The following is an 18,267-nucleotide window of genomic DNA, read 5'->3' on the forward strand; positions in this document are numbered from 1 at the left end:
AAGGAAACATTCACGAACATGAAGGTGTTTTTTTTTTTTTTTTTTTTGCTAATTTCAAAAGAAAGTAGTAGAAAGTAGAATTTGATGTCTGTCTTGTTACTAATTTGCATACCGGAAATATCTATAAATATACTTTGGTCTATTTTTTGATATTTGGCCTTGATCTGAACTTTGACACAGTTTGGAACAAATCCAAAATCAAATCAGTTAATGTGCTGATTAAAATGAATTCATTAATATGTTCTCCTCCAGGATCTCTGGTTTCCTCCCCGAGACATGTGCTTTAAATATGTATGGCATCTCTAAATTGTCAGTACTGTGACTGTGTGTGTGTGTGTGTGTGTGTGTGTATGATTGTGTGCCCCATCCGCGGTGTCCCTTAGTCCAACTTACAGAAAATTTAAAGTTTATTCATGACATTTATAAAACAAACCACACTATACAAATGATGGAGCGGATAAAGGCTGCTTACACAACTCTACAAGGGCTGGTTTAACAAATATATTCATAAAGCGCCGCAAGAATTCATCATTGTTCTTAAATGTAATAATAATCCATTTTAAAGTCAGTCCAAATTCATTTATTATTAAATTAATTATCTAGGTTTTTTTTCCAGATGAAAGACAGAAACATGCAACTCTGAAGCCAGGTCAGGTCTCACTAAAAGTACTTATTTACAGACGAGAACGCCAATGGAGATCCTGAGCGTCTTGAGTGGAGACTTCAGGAGAACAGCACTGTTAGACCACTGGGTTTAACAGGAGCTCCAGTCTCCAGTTCCATGTGCACATCCCTTTTAATGAAAGCCAAGAGGCTTTGGGAATGGTGTTTGAGTCGGATGTTAGAAATAAGTGTTTAAGCCAGGTAGCTGTAGGTGTCCTTCTCGCCATCGACACGCTCCAGATATTCCTTCTCTATCAAAATATCGATGCATTTCTGGAAGACAAACGTGCTCGACTTCAGTACACGATTGCGCAGATGAAGTCTTTTTATTTCAGAGGAAGTGTGTTAAATTTTGTAGCGGTTTACCTTGATGACAGGGACTCGAGGTTTGAAGCGTGATGACAACTGATTTAGGACTTCTGCAAGGAGCTGCTGGTGCTTCAGTACCTTCCTCATCTTCATGATTCTGACGATAGCAGCCTAGACAGAGAGAGAGAGAGACCGACCATCAAAAAAACCGAATGACTTCCTGGAATTGTACCTATAATCCATGTACCAGTTGTTTACAGTAACCATGGCAACAGCAAAGGTGTTCAAAGTACATTATCATTTATTTTCTGTAAGCAAAAAGAATTTAGTCCTAAAGAAACAACCACTCTGAAGATATTTTGTCATTTGTTGGGATCCGGAGTTTTTTTTTAATCTTTTTTTTTATTTGTCACATTTCATACAGAACCCACAATGCCGTTCATCTGCCTGCATGGTGGTAACTGCATGGTGGTAACATACCTCCAGAGAGTGATGCGGCAGTGCTTTAATGCTTTAGTCTATCCAGCTCTCTTACCACCTCATCTGTACACTGTTTAAACATCATCTTTAAGTTTTTCCCTCACGCTGGCATCCGGTCAATACGAGCCGAGCCAAGTGTTTGCTGTAACTGGGCTATGATCTACACTGTATGCTTGATCTTTAAGTCCAATGTCTGCTGTCTGTTCGGTTTCTGTTATGGATTTGTCAGTAACAGAACATTACTGGAAAATAGTGAGTGAAGAGTGAAAACACTATATTCTTCTAGTAACGCCCCAGTGTGCTGCCAATGTTCGCACGGCCGCCCGTTTATATCAGGAAGAATAAAAATGCAACACAACGTCGTAAACTGGCTCACTTTAAACATTCCTGAAGCGTTTTTAGGGTTAGGATACAAACAATCCCATTTTATCCGGCATTTTATTGTTTTTTTTTTACCCAACACTGCTATAATTCAACTCAATTTATTCGTATAGCGCTTTTAACAATACACATTGTCTCAAAGCAGCTTTACAGAAGTACAGAAACAGAATTAAAATGTTAACATTTAAAATTAAGGTACTATATATCTCTAACAAATTTCCCTAATTAGCAAGCAGGAGGTGACGGCGGCAAGGAAAATCATCTTGAGCGTGGAAGAAACCTTTCTACAACAGTTTGTAGTTGAGTGGAAATAAGCAACCAGGAGCTTCTGAGGAACTCATTTCCAACCTGGTTTGCTTTTTACGTACCAGCTCTATTACGTTAAATAAACCCAAGTCCACTCTATCCTAATCCCAACCTTTCATTTTTGGTGAATAGACTTCACTCTGTCTGTAATCAGAATGGTGTCTTGATTGTGGGTTGACTGAAAGCATTTTAAGTGGGTTGTGTTACGATCGCAGCCGACTCACCCGGGTGTTTTATTTCCACCTGTCAACAAATCCCACTTAGCAACAAATCCCACTTAGCAACATATCCCACTTAGCAACATGTACTAACATGGGAACTGCTTCAAGGTGGAAAGATATTAAACGCGTCGGCACGCACTGCCTCTCTTCCCCGTCTCTCCTCACCTGTATGAGCAGCTTTCTGTCTTCTTCTATGTTTTTGTGTGTTGTCTCCTGCTCTTGTTTCTGCTCCGTCTTCATTGGCACGTTGATGTTGACCCGCAACTTCTTGCTGTAACCACGGACAGAAGATACAATTTCTGTGGCCTCAAGTTAACAAAGGCTTTTATGCTTATATGACGTATATCATTTAAAGGTAGCAGTCCAGACGTGTGTATATATGTATATATATATAAACAATATCAGGCAATAAATAACAGACTTACTTTTTGTATCCCAGGAAAAGCTTTATGACTGTATCAGGCTTATAGTCCATTTCATCTACGTTTGCATTCTCGTCCTCCAAAACCTGTGAGAAATACATAACACTGACGTAAACAGCATCTGCGTCGGCTTCTGAGATGCTCGTGTGTGTAAAAAACGTTTTTATATTAAAAAGTAGGAATGAACACTTGACCACTCACCAGCAACTTGGACTTCAACAGGATTTGCAAAACCTGAACCAAAATATCCTGTTAAATAAATGAACACAAACACAAATTTATTAAAAATTTTTGTGACAATAAAAGCTTCTTGACTTGACTTGATGTAAGGTTCTGCTACTCACTACTTTAATCTGCGTGCTGTCAGCCAGCTGTTGAACGGTGTAGCTGTTCTCCGTGTTAAACTGCAGTAGAATGGACATCTGGAAGGTGGATGCCTAAAAAGAAAGACAAATCAAAACACATCTGTATAAGCACTAGATCATATATAACTACATAATATAAACACATCTGTATAAGCACTAGATCATATATAACTACATAATATAAACACATCTGTATAAGTACTAGATCATATATAACTACATAATATAAACACATCTGTATAAGTACTAGATCATATATAACTACATAATATAAACACATCTGTATAAGCACTAGATCATATATAACTACATAATATAAACACATCTGTACAAGTACTAGATCATATATAACTACATAATATAAGCACATCTGTACAAGTACTAGATCATATATAACTACATAATATAAACACATCTGTATAAGTACTAGATCATATATAACTACATAATATAAACACATCTGATGCAAAAAATCTTACATTTCAAGAACTGGATTAAAATCAGTGTCTATCAGTTGTCTCTTTAGACTATAAAATACTGAAAAATGACACCCTATAAACGACAGGATCTTAAATAGCGCCAAATCTATCGAGTTTTTTATTATTATAAAATTACAATCAACCAAAAATTATGAAAGCAATTTCTAGACATTTTTTAGTAATTAGTGAAGCATATTATTATATTAATTAGTTTTAATAGTAATATAATTATATTCATATAATTATAATTAATATAGGATTATTAATATTAATATCATTATATTAATATTATAGTGATATTAATATTCTTATTCTGTTAGCAGATAAACTTATATGAGCTCTATATGAACCTTAAACTTTGTGACATTCAGTTCCATCGTGCTCAGTGTGAACAGACTAGTGTGTGAGCATTTGGTTTTATTTTTCCCCCCATAAATTTCTTAGAACACAAAATGAGTGTATAATAAACAATAGCTGTGCCTTAAACAATGTACTACACTCTATGCACTTACACTACTGCACTCTACTCTCTATTGTATGAACTTTAAAAGGGTTGATTCATCTCAAATGAAACACTAATTATTTTTTCTTCCTCTAACTGGATATACGAGCTGTTTCTCAGTCGATCGCAAATGATGTCAATTGCACCTAATGTGAGGCTTTTAGTTCGATCAGAATATGGTGCGTTTTAAAAATGTGAAATAAAATCACACAACGCTGACTAACAAGATAGTTGTAAGATGTCTTCACCACTGGCGTGTCAGTTGTTATGCTGAGGGTTGTTTCTCTTCTAGCGTCAGTACCTGGTAGCCCTGTCCATATTCCTCAATGTAAGCAAAGCTATGACTGCTGAGTGCTCGGTGTCCAACATGCCACACTTTAAATGCACCTCTTACACAACTCATGCTAATTCGACTACACAACGGTGTAGAATAGTGCAAAAGTGTGTGATTTGGGATACATCTTATATACTGTGTTCCTGGACCATTTCTGTCTCAGGCCTTTCTCTCCTTCTCTGATTACAACCACAGAACTGAGTGGGATTTGTTCTCTTAGGGTGCGATTGCATGTGCGGTGTAGTATGAGTGCAATGCTGAGTGAAATGCAGTGCAATAGGGAATTGTATTCACTTTTGAGAGAAAAAAAAAGCAGTGAGCTGCTAGTGGGATACGGCACTGTAATGGTGAGGATGTGGTAGTTTAGAGGTTAAGGTGTTAGAGCACCGGTCAGAAGGTTGTGAGTCCGAATCCCAGTTCCACCAATCTGGGGCCACTGAGCAAGGCCCTTAACCCTCAATTGCTCAGTTGTATAAAATGAAAGAAAATGTAAGTCGCTCTGGACAAATGCATCTGACCTGTAGAGTGTATCTGTTCTTGAAACAGTTGGTGACGAGCTCGCCCTTGGATAAATGGTAGAGCCACGTCAGTTTGCGCCCACTGTGTCTGCTGGCATAGAAAGCTGTGAATCTTTGGTAACTGCGCTCCAGCTGAGAAGAAGAAAAAAAGGAAGATCTGAGTAGCTGGATTTGTTTTAGAACTCGGTTGTATATTCTAGTATAACAATGTATATTGAAGCGAGGATGCATATTCTCCTGAGACAACACTGTAGAGCTGAGTATTTCAACCCAATGTATGGAAGACTGAAAGCCACTGCAGTAAAAATGCAATATGATTTCGAGCTGCTTTCACGTCATGTGACTTCCTCTCTACGGAACAGCAACAGGGTCACAGGAATGGACTAAGAAGTAGCCATCGAACTAAAAAAAAAAAAACGACTGTGCATCGGATGTGAGGACGGAAAAAAAAACATCTCATAGTTTAAACAGTTGAAAAGTGTCCTGGGGAAAAGTGGTGATTTGTTCTCATCAATCGTTCTCATTCACTTCCACATATTGACTCAATTTTCCTGCTTTGTAAAGTCTGCAGCAGAGTGTAGGCTGTGAAGGAGCATGTCAATGGTTGGATTATTTAACAAATATGACCTGTACTTTGAGTCTGAACAAGAAACTTAAATCTACTGCTTCTTAAAAAACTGGTAATTGGCTTTCGTGAATGAAATGAACGAAGTAGGTGAATGAACGAGGATCTGCTGACTCACTGATGTTGTTTGTTCAGTTCACCACCCTTTCAACAAGACAAGACTTCCGTGTTGCTGTTGTGATGTTCACAGCAAAATCTGCTTTAGAAAAATGTGTAAAAAATGACTGATGGCTGTTTTTTATTATTATTATTATTATTATTATTATTATTTGTGCCTTGAAAACTATGTAAAAATGTTTTCTTTTGACGTCTGTATCCTCATTCATGACCAATCTCTCAAATCTAGCCTGTGCTGTAAACTGTATACACCAATTTTACCCAATCAAACTATACCAAAATGTGTCTCTTGGTGTTTTTAAAGGAATGCACTGAACTTTGACTTACTAATAATATCTAAAAAAGACATTCTGTGGCACCAAATACCGGCGTAATGATGTAGATTAATGAAAGTGACGTAGAACTAATCAGTGAACCGAATCAAAAGATCTGCGTCACTGAGATGAAACAAAATGCCCACAATTACTGGTGACTTTTGAAGGTCGTATGCACAATGTGCTAAACGGTATAAAAGTTATAGCTAAACAGTTGTCCTTTCCTTGGGAATTCAAATCCTCCTTCATTTCGCTCAGTCTTAACTAGCAAACTAGTACTGCTTGATTTCTTTTAGCACTGCTTGACTGGTCTCAACATCTCTAAGAGGTAAGAGGAAGGTATACAGTCATCATCAAGCGACAGGGGAAGACCTAACCTCATCCTGAAACACTTCAACTAGCATTTATTTTCCCCGGTTTGTTTTATGTATATATTTTAAAAAATAATAATAATAATAATAAACAGAGCTTTGGGTTGATGGTATCGGTACGAAGTCAGTAACCTAGTAAATCAATATGGATGTATTCGGTGATAGAGATTTCAAAGCACTTTTGTACGTCGCTCTGGAAAAGGGCGTTTGTCAAAGGCCGTAAATGTAAACGCAAGTTAGCTGGCCATAATGTTATTACATCATGTTGGCTACTAGATTTTAGCGTAGTCAATAATGTTTCCAGGCAACCGGTCAAGATTGGATATCAGACTGGACTAGATAATGACTTTATCATCTGCCCTCCCACTATTGAAATAGTGATCGATCTTTGCAGCCTTTAACGTGAATATTTACGTTATTCGTTTATTCGTATATTACGTTTGAAGTGATATTGTTCAGTACTTGAACGTGTTTAAGGCTTGGGGAATGTCTTACCTCTGAAGGCAATGCAAAGGTGCATGACTGCTGGAAAGGCCAGGATCCTGAGCTGAGAACCTGAATACTAAAATCCACTGAGGGGAAAGAGAGACAGACACCAGACAAGAACCAGGGTGATTAAATCATCAGACTTTAAATCATCAGCGCTCTACAAACAGGAAGTGTACAACAGGCTAGTAAAGCAGCACGATTCCCACCAGGAAATGTACTTACAGTCCAAAGGCTCAGAGTTGGAAAGGTGTTGTTTAAACTGCTCGTTCAAGTCCTTGCTGACGCCGATATCCTGGAACATGCGCTGGAGTTTGGAGGTGTACTCAAAACCACATGCTTGCTGCAGAAACCAGACCCAGAATGAATGCAAACAAATTTCTTGGAAGCTTTTGTTTCTAAGTTTGCTATAATACAAACCTTTAATTTGGAGATCATGCTGGCCTCGGCATCATCGCTGGCACTGTTCTGGTGAACCAGCCTCTTAGCCAACATCTTGGCATAGAATTTCTGGAAAACATCCTTATCTTCAATGTATTTGAAAACCACCATCTGTAAAAGGAAGCATTTGAAATGTTGTTTTTTTTCTTCAATGTACATTAGAATTGTTCTATAAATAAATAAATAAATACCACAAAACATTTCTACGTTACATGATCTTTATAGGCTTGCTTATAGTCTGTGAACTATGCAGTAACGTTGCATAAATAATTCTTTTTTTCTGATATATTTAAAAATATCGTTTTCATTTATAAAAAGAGAATAATGAAAAGATTCTAAATTTTTTTTTACATTTTTACTTTAAATAAGTAATTACTCATACAGATTTTAACATCAAATTTGCTGATTTCAGTCTGTAATTAAATTTAAAACATTAAGATATCGATATTATTATATATCGTCATATCACCCAGTAGCTGCAAGAACCACAAAATGTTTAGACAGGAGACAAGATTTATTTATCTACGTTTATCTCTCGTATGTTGAAGTGGGCTGTCGGATATTAAACTGACATACACTGAAACTCCATCGATAGTCTTACATTAAAGAACAAAATAGCTAACCTTAGACAGCTGTGTCATTTTGTTGCTCTAAGATTCGTGTTGTGATGCATGTGACACTAACCACTTGGTTGAGCGTGTCCTCCAGCTCTGCTTCCTCAGGGTTCTTTGAGCTAAATATAAGAACAACAATAACTTAAAAAATATTAGAGTATACAAATTCTATTTAAAGTAGCATATTCTTTTTAAAGTCCGCAATAAGTCACCTGTGTGTGTGTGTTGGGGAGGTGGTGTATGGGATTTATAATGTCTCTGTAATTTAAAATAAAAAGTGCTTATCAAAGCTATTTTCTAACATATTGTAGGACAGATCTAGTAACACAAAAGGTTCTAAAAGCAGGATCTTGTACGTTAAATCGCATGAATTCCCCCTCAAGAGAGATTTAAAAAAAGAAACAGAATACAACTATTCAAACTTTAGGCTCATTATTCACGTGTTGCTATTGTCGTTGTTCTTTCCTGCTCGGGGTCGCCACAGAAGATCATCTTGTCTGCATATCTGATCTGACACAGGTTTTACGCAGGATGCCCTTCCTGACGCAACCCTCCCATTTTGCCCAGGCATGGGGCCGGCACTGAGAGTTAGCTCTTCAGTGGCTGGATTAGCTCCCTGTCTGGGAGTCGAACCCGGGCTGCGGCAACGAGAGAGCGGGATCCTGCCTCTGGACCACCAGGAGGCTCTTATTCACATGTGTAATAATATTAAAAAAAAAAAAAAAGAACACAACACATTTATAGTCGTAGTTGTTTTTAAATGATTGAGGTCTGGATAAATAGGCTAATAAATAGAAGACGACGATAATAAAAATAATTAAATGGGTGGGTTTCCATCACTGTAACAAAACCAAATTAATTATTAAAAAAATAAATAAATAAAAAATCACGAACGACCTAGCTATGGTTCATGGGACCTTCGGCCTATCTCCGACTAAACCTTTGTAGCTCACTACAGTAAATTTTGAAAAGAACACTAACGCAGGTAATTATTCACCTCTTCTTCAGTAAGGAATCACAGTATCTGGCCAACAGTTCTGGAGATTTGCTGGAGGACTGAGCCATCTTTGTAATGGCGTTATTGTTGATGAATCTCCCACAGGCCTAAAGAAAGGGACAAATTTTGACTTGACTTGAGTTCAAACTCCATAAAGCTAAAAGTAAAGAATGACAGAATACAAACCTTATCCAGAGCAGCCACGAAGCCAGCATCGTTATTGAACGCTGACATCACTAATGCATTGTACTTCTTGTGCACGTCTAATATTGTTTGTACGTACATTTTAGGATCCTGCAAGTAAAAGAAAGCATTTCAGTTTTATAATTCGAAACAAACAGCTTCGGTTCCACAAAAGGCAGGATGTTAGGGTTGGTGTGTGGGGGCTGTAATTAACTCTGCCGTTTCAGAAGGATGTGATTTACGGTGTCTTGTAATCATTTCTAATTCCCACCTCCTCTCAACTTTTCCACATGTTGTAGCATTGAACTAGAAATTGTGTGCAGATAATTGTGCGTAGATACATGACATATAACCTCAGTTAAGTCCATTTCAGTTCCAGGTTGTTGTGCTACACAATGTGGGAAGTGCGGGGTGGTAAATACTTATGTAAGCAATTTTACACTATTTATTAAATGATTTCAATACAGATGATGCGGAGCGCCGTCCATGACTATACTTACCTACTCAGCTAAAGATAATCATAAATCATCATATGTTTATGTCGCTGAACTGCTCTAAGGTAAAAGCGTGTAATTTGTGTTTAGCAATTTGTGTAAGCTATATTACAACACTGAGGAACCTGACCTGAAGCATCCTGTTTTCAAATGAATGTTAATGAAGATAGAAATATTTGTATGCTGACAGACAGACCATGCCTCGGCCGATAGTCTCATGCAGAAATCGTTCGAAAATATATCTGAAACAAATCTTGGGTTTTATTCAGACTTTGCTGTCTTACGTTGAGAGCCGAGTCTCCACACTTCTCGATAGCTGCCAGGCCTTGGTTGTGAATGTGCGTCTCCAAGAGTTTTTTCAGCTCCCCTAAACCATCTGTGATGCGTGAGACAAGGTTGTACATTCGACCCAGATCTGCATTGCAGGGGGAAAAAAAAAGGAAAAAAAATGTGAAGTACACAAAGGTTCCAGGGAAACAGGACAGATACGAAGAGGTCCATAAATATTTAAACGATTATAAAGTTATTGTTACTTTAGCTGAAATTAAAGAATGACTGATATATTTTATCTAAATTGCCTGAATGGTATAGGATTTATTTTAGTTTTTTTTTCAGATTCAGCTCAGGTGATTGACTTGGCCAATGTAGAACAGTCTATGTCTTCGCCTTGGGTTGCTTTCAAAGTGAGTCCTTTGGTTGCTTACAAAGTACGCCTAAGGTACTAAGGTCCACCTGCACCATAAGATGCCTCCATTTGGTTTAGAGCATTTGACTGAAACTGAGCAAATAATATGCATCTCTATACACTTCAGAATTTATCCTTTTGTCAGCAGTCACATTATTAATAAATACAAGGGAACCAATTCTATTGGCAGCCATACATGGATGCATTATAAGATGAGACGATATGTTTTGGATCATGAGCAGCTCCTTCCCTTGTCCATACTCTTCTTTCCCATCATTTTGGTAAAAGTTGACTTCTAAACAGATTTTCTTGTTTTTGAAGGTTACCGAAGGTTTGCATCTTGTAGTTAACTCTCTGCGGACAGTCTTCAGTCTGCAGACATGCTGATATACCTGGCTACTGAAGGTGTTCTTGATCTGACTAACCGTTAGGAAGCTTTTTTCTTCAGCAGGGAATCAACTGTCACCCATCACATTTGTTTTGTGTGGCCTTTTGGTGTACTGGTTGATTTTGCCATCTCTATGGAATTAGCTCTTTTCTGCTTACATGTAAATGTAAACAAACCTGGCCATAAACCAACTGTCCAAATATTTACGGTCTTTTACACAAATGAGGGAGGCAAATAAAATGTGAATTAAAAAAAAGGGTACATTTTCTGCACTTTTTTCATCATTTATTAAAGTGATTATTTATAATTGTCATTATTTTATTTTTACGCCAATACACTGTTTTAGAGTACAGTCACTATATATGCTGGGGTTTCAAATCAAACCTTAAGTCTGGAGAAAGAAAATCTCACTACATCCAGATTTTAACCAATGAGTATGTAATCTATTGCATGTAGTTACAGGTTTAAAAAAAATCTACATACCTATCTACAGGTATGCAGATTTGTCTAATGTGTATTGACTTGTGTTTGGAGTAAAAACTAATCACTGGTGTCAGCAAAAAATGGAAAAAACATTTAATTAGCTCAGAGAGACCGATCACCTTCGTTCTTGTCGGCATCCAGAAGGTTCTGGAACTCTGTGTGGAAAATCTCCAGGTGTTTCTCTATGAGAACCTGTTCACACTTGCGAGCCAGCTCGTCTTGTGTGCTCTCGTGAAGGTAAACCTGAACCCGCCGCTGCTCCTCTAAAAGTCGTGCTTCAGCCTGCATACATAAAAACACCCACACGGGGGAAAAAAAAAGACATTAAATCCAGCTCTCCATCACCAGGTCTGCTTTGTGGACTTTAAATACTCAGATTAAATACTGATTTTGCTCTTGAGCATAATTTCTGAATTTACGATGTCATATTTCAATAAAATAACTTTATAGTTTCTTTCTGGTTTTTTTTAAATTTTGACTCCATATTCCTCCTTTAATTATTTTACATTTTAAATGACCCACTTGGCTGAAGGTTTCCCTGCATGCTGCTAAAAAAAATAAATAAATAAAAAAATAAAAAAAAATAAATAAAAATTCAGAAGAGAAATGAAAGATTCGCTCTCAAGGGTTCAAATTCCAGTAGGATCGCTGATAACCCACCTTTTTCATGTATTCAGTTACAGGGTTTTGTTGGAGAAACTCTGTGCTTTCTCGTGTGTAGAAGCGTTCTGTATCAGCCAAGAACTGGCTCTCAAAGTACTCTTTGTATACGGATAACGTGGGTCCTTTAGCAAAGGCATCGTCCTCATTCAGGCCCAGTTCGACTGTGAGAGACAATCAGAAGTGTAATGTGTTATATTACGTTACGTTATATGTGTTGTGACTTACAGAGCAAAGGGATGCATGTCGTTCTTATGTGGATATTTAGTGATGATTAAAATAAAGGGATCTACAATCTAATACCTATTAACAATGAAACTGTTTGGGTTGAGCAATGCATGAAGAATGAACAAAATAGAACACACTACAGGGTTCATGCCATAATCTCAAATCTAAGTGGTGTAAATACATATATTAGTATAAACATCTTTTTCTAACATGACATGATGTGAAGTAAAGTGACGTATACGGCAGATGCATTTGTGTATGCTTTAACTGTACAATGCATTTCATCAGTTACACAATTTATATGTAACCCCCCCAAATAATAATGTCTATAAAACTGAAACCCACCATAGGACTGTACAACTCCACTGATCAGCCTGGTGTTAATAGTCTCGCCGTTTCGTTCTCTCTCGATGAGTTTCAATACAGCATTCGTCACCTTGTGTGAAGAGAGTAATAAACAGCACTATACAAAATATCTATCTGCATATATAGAAAAAGGGATATGTATTAAAAGATGTGTGTAAAAATAAATAAATAAATAAATAAATAAAGCCCCACCTGTTTATTTAGAGGTCTGAATAAACACTCTCTCCATGTGACCAAGGCGAGCTGGCGAAGGAAATTAAAACGATTGTTTTATAAAAACAAGTGGTTGGATGATTCTTAGTTTTTACATGGAAATGATAGATGCCATAAAGTGTTTTAAAGGAGTGCAAAAACAGGATTAAAAAAAAAAGACAAGAAACAAAAGGAACAGTGACAACATGGGCATGACCTCTGCCTTGTGCTGTGAACGCAGGGTGAGTCGCTTAACATTGTAGCAGACAAATGAACATCTTACCGAATAGATTTCGTAAATTCCTTTCCGCCCTTCGTCACACTCCCGGCGTACCCAGTGTCTGTTGAGGTAGGAACAAATCCCATTTAACACTTTACTGGAGAAACGGTAGTCCTCCCACTGCTGCGTGTAAAACTTCAGTACGCTCTCGTCCATCAGATCTTCCCCGTCCTAACACACACATAGACAAACTTCTTTATATCTCTGTAACACAGGAATGGATGTATGCTTGGTCCACCGGCTTTGTCAATGAGTGTTCCAGTAGTAAGTATAGCCTGCAGCCTGCTATAGGATTAATAAATGCAAGGTTTGTGTAAAATGTATTAAGGTTTGATTTACAAATAACGCCTAAGCTTCACAAAGCAAGCGAACTGAATATGATATTCAAGCAGACAAGAAATAACAGTTAGCTGTTTTATTTTCTTTATAGTGTCTTTATAAACATTTAACAAGATATTATATATGACAGAATAATACAAAAGCATATTTATAATGTCGGACCAAACACAGTATTGAGGACTGAGCCAATGGTTTGGAGAATTCATCATTCTATTTGTCAGTTCAAATATCGCTTGCAGTTGTCAGAGAAATGGTAGCTCCTTGTCATGCATGGCAAATCGATTGCCTTCGTTGTCCCTCGCTTGTGAGAACATGGGGTTAATGCAGGTACTTTACCTTCAGAAGATTTGTTAAATAGCTCTTGAGAAACTCCTTCAGCCTTTTGTACAGTTCAAGTCCAACAAACTGTGCTCCTCCTGGAGTGGGAGATTTCTTGGAGGGTTTGGCGGAGGGAAGGCCTGCACCCCTCACCTGGTTTGACTGATGGACACTGGTACAGTAATTGTAAACATGTCTGTTGACAAGGTTAAGGAAACTACAGAGAAGATGGCTTAAAGATCTGCAAACATTTCTTGAAATACCACTAATTGCATTTGTATTCCCATATTTGAGTACATTTTCAACAAGCGAATAAAGTACAATAGAAATACGATACAATACAATGCGGTTCAGTGTTGGGTTTGAGGAGTGGAAGGACAGAGCGAGGCGTAGAGGTTATGCCCTCTTCACTGGTTATGCCACCTACTCGTACAAATAAGGCCGTTCTAACCAAGCCTTCCATTGTCTGAGAATATGATATCTAAAGCTGTAATCTGATACCCAGATCTCTACAGGACGTAGTGCCTCTATACTGCTGTACCTATTGTCTGTGAATCTGGTGTCATACTTCTCTCAGTCACTGAAACTCTGAACACTGAGAACATGCTGCTGTAAGGACTGAGGAATTAATGGGAGGGATCTGAAGATCCAGCCACAGCAAGTGTTTATGGTATTCCTGGTATGTGTGGGTTTAAATTGAATTCCAAGTATTGTATCTGCTGGTTTGATCAACAGCTGTATTCTGTATCCAGAATAAGTCTCCAGTAAGTCTCCAGTTTCTAACAGCCCAAATGTAACAGCAGCACTCATGGTATATTCACGACATTTGGCAGATGCCCTTATCCAGGGCAACTTACATTTTACCTCATCTCATCAACTGACAATTGGGGCCTTGCTCATGGGCCCAGCGGTGGCAGCTTGATGGGTCTGGGATTCAAACTCATAAACTTCCAATCAGTAGTCGAGCACCTTAACCACTAGGCTACCACATCCCCCAAACGTTTTGTAAGGCAGGGGCACATTGAGGGGAAAGTCCTGGCCCAATAAAAGCAAGCTAATACACCAATTTCACTTTGTAGCCTCCGGTGAGATTTGAACTTGCTGGAGTCAGGTTCCATTGTGCTAATCGTTACAACATGAAACCTCTATAAACATCTACATTCTAACATGACATGAAGTGAAGTAAAGCAAGGTAAAATAAGGTCAAGCTAAATAAAGCAAAGTAAAGCGAAGCAAAGCGAGGTAAAGCGAGATAAAGTGAGGTAAAGAGAAATAAAGCAAAGTAAAATGAAGTAAAGTAAAGTAAAGTAAAGTAAAGTAAAGCAAAGTGAGGTGAGGTAAAGCGAGGTAAAGAAAAATAAAGCAAAATAAAATGAAGTAAAGTAAAGCAAAGTAAAGCAAAGTAAAGCAAAGCAAAGTGAGGTAAAGCGAGGTAAAGAGAAATAAAGCAAAGTAAAATGAAGTAAACTAAAGTAAAGTAAATTAAAGTGAAGTGAAGTGACATCTTTTGAAGTGAAGTAAAGTGAATTAAAGTAAAGTGAAGTAAATTAAAGTAAAGTGAAGTAAGGTGAAGTAAAGCAAAGTCAAGTAAAGCAAAGCAAACAAAGTAAAGTAAACTAAAGTAAAGTAAAGCATGGCAAAGCAAAGATGAGTAAAGTGAAGCGATGTAAAGTAAAGAAAAGTAAGGTCAGGCAAAGTAGAGAAGTAAAGTAAAGCAAAGTGGAGTAAAGTAAAGTAAAATTAAATAAAGCAAAGCAAATAACATTACATTAAATTAATTGTAAAGGCTCTCAAGGGTGTGTCCTCAGATACTGCTGTTGTCATCTTGAAAGATTCCTGGAATACACACAGTGACACCAGCAGTATTTAAGGTCACGCCCTTACACTGACAACGGCATCAATCACTTCACAACATGTGACGTGGTCTGCTTAATTTTATTAACATTATACATGGTATGTTTATATATTATAGTAATATTATGACAGTTCTCATTTTTCAACACATAGTATATCTCCTTGTTTGGAACTCATGTAGGATACGTGTAGAGCTGCATGTAGCGGGACCTGGCCATGCTCTGTCGTGTATACACTTGTTGAATCCCTGCCCGCAGGTCATCCCAGATCTGGTCCAGCCCAATCTGTTTGAGCCCGTGTGGGTTCCTGTTAGACGACATTGTCTCGTCACTGGCCTGCTTAACTTCGCTCCTTTCTGCCTTCCACATATAGAAAATGTCAACGGTTCACAAGCACTCCATGGTGGGCAGATCAGATACGCGTGCTGAATTCACCAGCTTCGCCAGATGACCTTTAGAGAAATAAACACACAAAGGTTTAAATGCTACTAGCATGATACATTACATTGGGCAATAAGTAGTTACGTAAATTATTCTATTCAACTAGTTTTAACATTAAAGTTCCTCATCATATTAAACATACTCCTCATGTTCTTTGTGTATTGTTACATCTTTTGGAAAATACATACATGTGCCCAATATTAGGAACATCTCCATTTCCATGCTGTCCTTTTAAACAACATGAACCTCCATGTTTAATCTTCCAAGTAAATAAGAGCAGCTGGAGTTTTATCCACTATGCTCGGTGATGTGTAAACCCTCTGACTATTAATAGCTTCATCTACACTTCTCATGTTTACAGGCAGCTGACAGAAGCTGCAATAAATTCACATGATGGTGATTGTGCCTTGATAAATAAACTCACACTAAAACTTTAACACAGGAAAAAAAGGGAACTAGAAAAAGAAATGGTCTTAATACACATGCTGTGGATGTGCCTGAAATGTTTTCCCAGGGTTGTAATAAAGACTATTGTCAAGACCAGGTTTAGCCAAGATTGAGTCAAATCCAGATGTTAAAGGTGTCAAAGACAAAACAAGATCGAGTCCAAATGCAAGTCACGACTGATACGAAAAACCATTACATCTTTTTGAGTATATTTTTTTTTCTTTTGTACATTCTAAACCAATTTTTTTTAATTATCTAAAGAATGATCACGAACCCTTTAAAATCATTCTGGGCAATATATCCAGGCATATAATTGTGTAACCACTAGTTTTACTGGGCACAGACAATACTCCATGACTGTCATTTGGCCAAAGAATAAATGTGGCTCTAATGACAAAGCGGTTCATTCTCTATTTTCTCTATATTATCTTTTTAATACAAATAAATATCATAATAAATATCATATTATAATTTAAGAATTGACAATTTTCCAGTCGCATTTGCAATAAAGCACAAGGCCCTATTCTTTACTGAATATACGACTTTACATAGTGTCGTACTTACAAAAACTTACAAAAAAAAAAAAAAAAATTAACTGTTTTTCAAGTTTGTCGGTGGGAAGAAAATAAATAAATAAATAAATAAATAAAAGATTTATTAATCAGTCAAAGTCAGCAACTGTTTTTAATTAATTGGATTCACAGCTAGCTGGCATCATTCCTGGCTTCATGGCATTATGGCAATAATAAAAAAAAAATACTTCTGGTCAAATTTTGTGCAAGCAAAAAGAAAAGGCAACCAAAAAATTCTTTTTTACAAGCTCTTCAAGGCATATTTAGTAACTAAATTAAATCTGAGGTGAGTCCAAGTCCGTTTTAAATTAGCCGATTCAACACTCTAAGTGGTGTAAGATACTGAAGATAAGATGCTGAAGGTTGTTCCCACTGAGAAATCTACAATGTTATGCCACATTTTTTGCCTGCGAGTGTGTTATCATTTGTTAATTATTGATATTTTCACACACTCAATCAATTTCAGTAACTGCTTGATCCTAATCAGGATCAACACTGTCAGCAACACTGTCCAGAGGAAACCACTTCCTGCCTAAAGTCCTGATTATACAGGAGTAGGACAGCTGTCTATAGGGATAATGGAAACAATTTATTACCATTTACACATCTGCTTTATAATAGACAAGAAGGCTTTACTGACTATATTAGTCTTAATGCTGATATGAACAATTCCTTCAACAAAATTAATTTAAAATAATAAGACGTATTCTGGATACAGAATACAGCTGTTGATCAAACCAGCAAATACAATACTTGGAATTCAATTAAAACCCACACATACCAGGTATACCATAAACACTTGATGTGGTTGTATCTTCAGATCCCTCCCATTAATTCCTCAGTCCGTACAGAGAGCTGTCTGTCTGTCTGTCAGTCTGTCTGTCAGTCCGTCTGTCAGTCTGTCTGCCAGTTTGTCTGTCAGTCTGTCTGTCAGTCTGTCTGCCAGTCTGTCTGCCAGTCTGTCTGTCAGTCTGTCTGTCTGTCAGTCAGTCTGTCTGCCAGTCTGTCTGTCAGTCTGTCTTCCTGACTGACTGTCTGTCTTCCTGACTGACTGTCTGTCTTCCTGACTGACTGTCTGTCTTCCTGAATGTCTGTCTTCCTGAATGTCTGTCTGTCTGTCTTCCTGACTGTCTGTCTTCCTGACTGTCTGTCTGTCTGTCTTCCTGACTGTCTGTCTTCCTGACTGTCTGTCTTCCTGACTGTCTGTCTTCCTGACTGTCTGTCTGTCTGTCTTCCTGACTGTCTGTCTTCCTGACTGTCTTTCTATACCTTAGCTTCGACATTCTATTTTTTCCCCACTCTTCTTCCGGGAAATCCCGTTTGTGGCACTATGATTGGTCGCTAGTCCTTACTTCGAGTTCGTGCTCCAATTGGACGCTGTCACTGTGTTTAT

General features: G+C 37.6%; 1 protein-coding gene across 3 annotated transcripts in view; it reads right to left on the minus strand.

Annotated features, from left to right (window-relative positions):
• The window catches only part of cul1b (cullin 1b), a 103,282-nt gene that overhangs the window by 84,348 nt on the left and 667 nt on the right, over positions 1–18,267 (minus strand). For 2 of the 3 annotated variants that reach the window (XM_060862287.1, XM_060862289.1), the window contains exons 2-22: positions 15,602–15,866; positions 13,580–13,757; positions 12,908–13,075; positions 12,625–12,675; positions 12,412–12,502; positions 11,839–12,002; positions 11,298–11,460; positions 9,907–10,037; positions 9,132–9,239; positions 8,946–9,052; positions 8,019–8,067; positions 7,314–7,445; positions 7,119–7,236; positions 6,903–6,979; positions 4,981–5,112; positions 3,127–3,219; positions 2,984–3,031; positions 2,786–2,868; positions 2,526–2,631; positions 1,030–1,143; positions 845–936 (exon numbers count right to left, since the gene is read on the minus strand). In XM_060862287.1, the coding sequence (XP_060718270.1) occupies positions 856–936; positions 1,030–1,143; positions 2,526–2,631; positions 2,786–2,868; positions 2,984–3,031; positions 3,127–3,219; positions 4,981–5,112; positions 6,903–6,979; positions 7,119–7,236; positions 7,314–7,445; positions 8,019–8,067; positions 8,946–9,052; positions 9,132–9,239; positions 9,907–10,037; positions 11,298–11,460; positions 11,839–12,002; positions 12,412–12,502; positions 12,625–12,675; positions 12,908–13,075; positions 13,580–13,757; positions 15,602–15,783 (2,376 nt within the window). In that variant the 5' untranslated portion in view covers positions 15,784–15,866 and the 3' untranslated portion in view covers positions 845–855. Of the gene's footprint in view, positions 1–389; positions 937–1,029; positions 1,144–2,525; positions 2,632–2,785; positions 2,869–2,983; positions 3,032–3,126; positions 3,220–4,980; positions 5,113–6,902; positions 6,980–7,118; positions 7,237–7,313; positions 7,446–8,018; positions 8,068–8,945; positions 9,053–9,131; positions 9,240–9,906; positions 10,038–11,297; positions 11,461–11,838; positions 12,003–12,411; positions 12,503–12,624; positions 12,676–12,907; positions 13,076–13,579; positions 13,758–15,601; positions 15,867–18,267 lie in introns of those variants that run through there. The other variant, XM_060862286.1, reaches the window with a different exon arrangement.

Source organism: Tachysurus vachellii, chromosome 25 (assembly GCF_030014155.1).
Source record: "Tachysurus vachellii isolate PV-2020 chromosome 25, HZAU_Pvac_v1, whole genome shotgun sequence".
Taxonomy (NCBI): Eukaryota; Metazoa; Chordata; class Actinopteri; order Siluriformes; family Bagridae; genus Tachysurus; species Tachysurus vachellii.